General features: G+C 36.8%; 1 protein-coding gene across 1 annotated transcript; it reads right to left on the bottom strand.

Annotated features, from left to right (window-relative positions):
• Positions 1 to 82: 82 nt before the first annotated feature.
• Positions 83 to 2,477, bottom strand: LOC122303651 (ras-related protein Rab11A). Its single transcript, XM_043115520.1, has 2 exons — positions 2,165 to 2,477; positions 83 to 706 (listed from the first exon to the last, which is right to left on the bottom strand). The coding sequence occupies exons 1-2, from the start codon at positions 2,401 to 2,403 to the stop codon at positions 259 to 261; spliced, it is 687 nt and encodes a 228-aa protein (XP_042971454.1). The 5' UTR covers positions 2,404 to 2,477; the 3' UTR covers positions 83 to 258.
• Positions 2,478 to 7,647: the final 5,170 nt, after the last annotated feature.

The following is a 7,647-nucleotide window of genomic DNA, read 5'->3' as shown; positions in this document are numbered from 1 at the left end:
CAGTATTGAAGGCAATTGGGTATCATCCCAATTGAAAAAATTTCTCCGGGAGAATGGGCAATATTTTTTGGGGACTTTGACATTGGTAGAAAGAGAATCTAAACTCCCATTTCATCACATGCAAGTAACCAGTTGCTCATACAAACGGAACTGAAGCATTGGAAAATATACAACGGAAATACAACACACACCTCAAAAAATTGCTATGACGAACACATGACCAAGATTCACGTATTTTGAAACTTCAATTCAATCAAATCACGCTAATCTACAGCACATACTGCTCTTAGCTGGGATCTCTTGTGCGGGACCTGGGATAATGATCTTTTTGCCGGAAAGGGATGCGGGGTTCCCATTACCTTGATTTTCGTCTGCAACTAGGTTCTTCTTGTTCACAATGTTGAAGATTTCTGTCAACACAGTCAAGAAGGCAGTTTCAACATTGGTTGCTTCCAGCGCTGATGTCTCCAAGAAAAACAGTCCTTCCTTTTCAGCAAATTCTTTGGCATCCTCTGTGGGGACTGCACGCTGATTCTCAAGATCACTCTTGTTCCCTATCAGAATGATGACAATGTTCTTGTCTGCATGGCTACGCAGCTCTTCCAGCCAACGAGGTATGTGATCAAATGTCTGGCGCTTGGTTATGTCATAAACCAGCATTGCCCCAACAGCACCCCGGTAATATGCGCTTGTCACTGCTCGGTATCTGATCAATCAACCAAAAAACAATATCAGAGGATTATAGATAGCATTGAGGCAGACAGTTTACCTCAAATGGCTTAACAGATCATTCAATCACAATCCACACAAAACCTAATCACTAAAAAAAAAATTAGGCTTCGAGATACTAGAAAGGAAACACGGTCTCCAAATACCACAGAAATTTGTCAAAGGGCCCCTCTCATTTACCCAAGGGTAGAATGATAAAATCCCAAGCTATATGGAGGCTCAGTAATATCCCTACTGCCTCAACCAGTGTGTTGTTATCACTCTTAAAGCAAACCGTCATACAAGTGACAGGCATTTGGAAAATCTTGTAGAAGGAAGAACCCACACACAAGATCAAGTCATCATTCATATTGGACAAAAAAAGAACTACTCTGCAAATAAAATATCAATCTTTACAAGCATTGAACATGTTTCAAACTTTCACCTCGTATCTTCCAAAAAGGAATATAGAAGCTGAATAGAAAAACCTACACGTTTGTATCCTTGTGATTTGGATCCATTTCCAGATATCAAAAGTAGCCTTAAAAAGGGAATGTTCTTGAAGTCAATTAGATGATTTAAATATAATCATGTAAGTACTCATTATCAACTACAACTGAAGCCCACCCGACTTCTCCAAAACCCAAATTTCTCAAGTGCGAACTTCTTACATTCTTTCTTTTATTTTATATTTAGAAAATATAAAAGATTTTGACAGGCAATAAAACGGAGACTCTAAAGAGAAAGGGAGGTGGGTAAGCTCTCATACGGCTTGGAAGTAATCCTTCTGACCAAAGTTCCAAACATCATCCAATGGAAGAGGTTTTATCACAAAACCAATGGTTTCAAGAAACGCCGACTTGCCTAAATTTGGATTAAGTGGTAATAAGATTTCAAATCATTTCGCATGCTGGTTTTTTAACGCACATTATTCCAATATACATCTACGATTACACAAACAATCAATTACCAAATCGAAATTATACCTCATGACAAGCATTCAAAGGACTTGAGACTCTCTGATGGATTGGATCTAAGAATAAAAAAACTAAGATAACATTTTAATACAATCATACCAGGAGACAAATTCCTGATCCCAGTCATGCGCACTTCATAAATTACAACTTCAACTAATAAGGAAATCTAACTGAAATAAGGAAATCTAACTTTTTTCTAAATTGTAAAGGAATCAGTAACAAATCAATGCAGAGTAAAATTGACATTGGTTTGACTTATCAAAATTCGGCGTGGAAATAGAGAGAAGACTGGAACTGCATTTCCTGACAAATCAGTAACCTCAAAAGGCAGTGAATTATTTATTTAGCTAGCTAGTTTTCTCAAAAGAAAGATCGATCTCAAGCTTTGAGCACAAATCAGTGAACTAAATGAGAACCGTATGAAGCAATCAAGAAAAGTTGAAAGCTAAGTGTGTAGCAGAGAGAGAGTTGATGAGCACCGTTCTTGGCCGGCTGTGTCCCAGATCTGGGCCTTGACGCTCTTGTGCTGGATAACGAGGGTGCGAGTCTGGAACTCGACCCCGATGGTGGCCTTGGAGTCCAGGCTGAACTCGTTCCTTGCGAACCGGGCCAGTATCTGCGACTTCCCCACCGCCGAGTCCCCTATCAGCACCACCTTGAACACGTAGTCTATCTTCTGGTTCGCATCCCCGTACCCACCTCCTCCCCCACTCGCCATTCTCTCTCTCTCTCTCTCTTCTCTCTGTACAAGTTCACGGATCGAAGCGGAAAGGGCACTTTTGAGGGAAAGCCGAGGGCTTCAGGCTGTTGATATAAATCAAGGCAATCGGTATTTGGGTGTGAGGACGGGAAGACCAATGACGACTTCCCACGTCGTGGAAAATTGGATCGAAATTCCGGGGAGGTATTTGTTGGCTTACGTGGCGTGAAGGGAATGGGCAGGGTGGTATGCAGGTTTGAAAGGGTCAGCACCAGATGTGGACTGGAAATAGTGGGAGCTTTCGCTTGCAATGATCGCAATGTCGGGTCGTTGTTTAGCCGCTGTCGTGTTTCAGCTTAGTTGTCTGATTTATTTTTTACGGTCCATTTTTGTCAGTGCTAGATTTGTTATGTCCTTAAAATTCCTATTTCTGGTTTTCGACGTCGTTTAAAAAGTTTGTATTTTATTTTATTTTATCTTTTTCTTAAAGAAATGCTTTAGCAAAAGAAAAAATAAAAATTTATAAACAAAATTTACAAACCAACATGACTTAATATGATAAATTAAATTATAAAATAACTTTTATTATAAATATATCTAATATATTATATAAAATAATTTTAATTTTTAAATTTATTTCTATGAAATTTCTTTGTACATGTAATATTTATCTTTTATTTCTTTTATGATGGCTAAAGTTCACCATGTTTAGTTTGAAAGATTATAAATTATACATCAATCTCGTTTACTTATCATTGAATTTTTGTATCTTTTTTAAGTAACAATTAATTTAAACATTACTTTCTTTTAAGAATGTTCCCTACATTTCTTGGGCAGGCATCCCTCAACCTCGTCTCCCACCCTGCATGGGAGGGAGGAGAGGGGAGAGTAGGTGCCGTTGTGAGTGGGTGTCCCTATCCGAATGTTGAGAGCTGAATTGGCCTCTAGGATCGTCTATCTATAGAGAGAGACCTAAAGTTGTGAGTGAGAGAGACAGAGAGAGTGGCGACCATCCATAATATGAAATAGAGAGATAATAACGAGGGGGCGAGTGTTTGAAAATAAAATAGAAGACAAATTACGTTATTTTATTAAAACAAATTTATTAATATATATGTTATATTAGGTCGAGAGGATGTGTGAATATCGAGGTTGACCGGATGCAGGAGCTCACCGCCTAGACCTACTTACTCTTATGAAATCAATAAAATGAAATATTGATGAGATAATATAAATTTTAATCAAAGAAAATATGTATTCTTTACATATTTAAGAGATAGACAACAAAATACATATGATAATTTAGTAGATAAATTATGAAATTGAAAACAAAAAACTTTATTCTTTTCCCTACAATTTAAAGCCCTTCCTGTTTATAAAAAGCCTTTTCGGATCCGTTGGGCTGGTCACTATGTCCGTACTATTATTTAATTGGGCCAAAATGTCCGCAATTTATAAGTGGATTGTTTTTTTAGTAAGACATGATTTTATTAGTAATGCAACCTCGGCGTAAAAGTACACAAGAGACTCACAAAACTAAGATTGGCGAAAAAAAAAGGCTAAAATTGAAAAAAAGTTCTACTACATAGAAGCCACTGTAGCAAAGCACACATTGCACTCACTATGTGGCTTCTTCTAGTGTTTTTTTATTTTTATTTTTATTTATTTTAAAACCAAAACGCACCGTTTTGAATCAATTTGAAATACAGTTTCATTTTTCATCCCTATTCCAGGAATCACCCTCCTCCCTTGATAGCAACTCGTGGATTGCTTCACCTATCGAGCACCTCCCGGCAACGACGTGTCTCTCGTCAGTGCCTTCTCTTGCATCGCTCCTTCGTCAGCCCAGCATCGCCCTCCCCAAGAGCTTGTTGAACGGAGCAAACTAGGTCAACATTCCCCGAAACCCACCCTCCTTCCTTGCCACGAACCCGCGTCTTTTTCCTTTTCCTAGCACCACCTCATGATGGCAACTCTCTGTTCAGCGCCACCTCTTGTGTCTCCTATGTCTACCCAGTACCGCTACTCACCGTGAGTTGATTGAGCGGACCAAGTGAGCCAAGTTCCAACAGCTTTATTTCGGAAAATGGATTGAGAAACTTCCCAGGTAAATATTGTACCATTTTCCTCGTCCAGAACATTATGTTCTTCATGTGTACATTAAGATTTGATTTTTCTGTTTTTTTAGATTGGTATGGTAGCTTAGGTCATGGAGAAAAATCTCAGCTTTTGCAAGGCTTCTGTTAGGTTTGAATGGTTGTGGATTGTGACATAAAAATCTCAACTTTTGCTTGATTTCTATTAGTTTTGAATATTAAGGAATGCACCACTTATTAGCTTTTTCTACCAACAGTGTATGTACGTACATGAGCAGTGAGATTAATATTTAGCATAGTTGTTATATAAGAGTAGTGAGCTTAAATATTTAAGATGGTTTTTATTTGAGAGTTAAATTTTGAAATTCATTCTTACATAGATTTTGATAATGATCATTCTCTTGCTGCATGAAAAAATAAAATCTATATAATTGGGTGTGCACTGTGTGTGTGTTTCATGATTTGTATCATGGTGTTAAATTATAAGTAAAAAGTGATACAAATCAGTAGAGTTACATGTGTACTAGTCAGTTATGTTAGTTAGCTATCAATGTATGTGTATAAATAGAGGTCTAATTCATGTAAAGATATACAAGAAATACAATACAAGTTTTTGATCATTTTCCTCTCCAAGACTCTGTTTTTCTATGTACTTTCTTACAATACATTTTCTTTCTTCTATTATGATACATGGCAATATATAATAGCTAGTATATTATTATCTAGCTCCTTAATTTTGCTTATAAATTAAGTACTAGTAGGAGTGCATGCATGTTTCTTCATGGGATTAATGATAGACCATGTTATAAGATAGATAATTCATGAATGACTCTTTGTTGATTGTACACATAATGCTTATGGAATACCATAGAAATAAAATATATCTCAATTCCAAAAGAATACCTTAGAAATAAAATATAATAAAATAAAAGTGGCAAGTAATTTAATAACACGTTTAGGATTTGTTGAACAAGATTGATCTCATATTGGTTTTGAGAGATTTTTCTTAACCATTATCTTGCCCTATGTTTTTGGTTCATGGATTTGTCTCCACCGATAGAAATACTTCGTATTGAGATAAACATGTAAATTGCTTGTGTTCTTTTCAATAGTTTTGCATTATTTGGTAGTTATCCTAATATCAACAAAAAGTAAATATGGAAACTTTACTTTATTTTTTTTAAGGAAGTTACAGCTGTAACTAATACATACAAGTAATAAACCCCGATTACAAGCCAACTACTCATCTGTTGTACGCTTTCTCACACACAAATTTCATTATGTCGGACATTGTCTAAACTTCAATAAATTCTCTAGTGACAAGACCATTTTGAGATGCGAGACTCTGAAACAGTAGAAGTTTCCATTTCGACTTGTCTAAGAAAAAACCCATACCAAACCCCACCCTCCAAAAGAGGAGCAGGACTCAAACCCTTCTCCTTCAATGAAGGAGAGGGACGCAACCCTCCTCCATTGGAGGAGGGACTATCTTGCCTATTTCTATTTATTTTAACCTAACTACATCTTACAACAAAAACTAATAAAACAACTCTGCAGTCAGTCATGATGGGATTTTACCCATTAGAATAATAAAACAACTCCCACGCCAACATCCACTTTCTGCATTGTCTGCCCACTTCCTTTTGCCAATTCACTCTGCACACAATAGCACCCACTTTCATTTGTATCCACTCTGCACATGAGCCAACCACTCCACCACGAAGCACGGGTGAATGCATGGCAACCAATGAGAGGCAGCCCATGAACGCACCACCTCTCTCCTCCTTGGCTTCATCACCATTCACTGGGGTTGCTGTTGCTGGCTTTGTTTGGTAGCTGTGTCTCATCTTCTTCTCGATGCCTCTGGTTGCGCTTGGGAGGTGTTTTTCTTTTTTAGCTGCAGATGGACGACCCCATAGCTATGAAAACAAGCACCCGACACCCTTTAATCCACCATAACTTCAAAGCACATCAAAATAAAATTGGAAAAACAGGAAAACAAACATAAAAACATGAAAATAAAGAGAAAAGAGGGAGGTGGTTTTCTGTTTGGCTTTCTAGAGAGAGGTGAGAGCTTCTCTCTCTAAAGGGCTGATGGGATCATATGGAAACTTTATTGAGTGTCTATAAAGTAGCAAAACAAAATGTACAATGATACACTTAGCCTTATATTTGCATCCATGAGAAAGTCCAATATCCCTGCCATAGTTTCCTTTCTATTAGGTGATAGTTGACACTTCCATCGCTATTCTAGTGTTGTGCCTTCATTATCAAAAGTCCATGACAATTGCACAATGAATACCACATCCAGATATTTTTATGTGCTCCATTTCTACTGGTTTATGGTTTAATGGAAGATTGACTATGCTTAACAAAGAAATCAAATTGAGCAATGATGCATTCCAATGCCAATATTGAACATGAGTTTTGCAGTGCTCTATTTAATATCTTCCACAGCAACAACACCCAGGGGGAGGATATGGTCAACCTTTAACAGAAAAAAGTCTTACGCCCAAAATGAATTAATGATCATTCATTTATTTCTCTTGAAGAGACTAATGCCACCAGGTCTTGGTGTGTAAATACTTCAATCACTAACTAAGTGGTTATATATATGTTTTTTTTATAGGTTCACAATTCACATTCTTCTGATCTAATTATTACAAGAATATGGTTCTGTCCTACTTAATTACTATGCATAAATATTCAGCATAATTTTTATTTTTCTTTTATTTGTTAATATCTTCTATGCTTTTCAATTCACTTCTGTTATAACTAACCTGCATAACCATCAAGCTACAAGCAATTAGAATCCAGAAAAAAAAAAAATTATTGTGTTTCTATCAAGGCCATGTAGATTTGAAATTAACAAATCAACTTGATCAAACAGGTGTAGAAATGCAAACGCTAACCATATATGGCTGCTCATCAACCACAACCATAGCTCAGGTCCTCTCTTAAGGGCAACGACACATTCTTCTGGTGAGCCAAGAGCAACTAGTCTACATTTTGGGATGTTGAGTTCATCAGTCAAATAGATTTTAGCAAAAGATCTTACTTGGAATCTTATAGGTTCATTGGTAGTCACGAAGGCATCAATTCCTTTCATGTAATTTTTTGTCTAAAATAAACATTTATTCATCTTCCATTCATTTATCATCCTCTC

Source organism: Carya illinoinensis, chromosome 3 (assembly GCF_018687715.1).
Source record: "Carya illinoinensis cultivar Pawnee chromosome 3, C.illinoinensisPawnee_v1, whole genome shotgun sequence".
NCBI classification, from domain to species: Eukaryota; Viridiplantae; Streptophyta; class Magnoliopsida; order Fagales; family Juglandaceae; genus Carya; species Carya illinoinensis.
The sequence above is the reverse complement of the archived record's forward strand: the minus strand, read 5'-3'. Positions and strand labels throughout refer to the sequence as shown.

Bases quoted from the DNA above. Each gene is read 5' to 3' on its own strand.
- LOC122303651 (XM_043115520.1), bottom strand. From the start codon at position 2,403: ATGGCGAGTGGGGGAGGAGGTGGGTACGGGGATGCGAACCAGAAGATA. The intron at 707-2,164 runs GTGCTCATCAAC...TTGATTGATCAG, and splicing joins GACACAGCCGGCCAAGAACG to ATACCGAGCAGTGACAAGCG.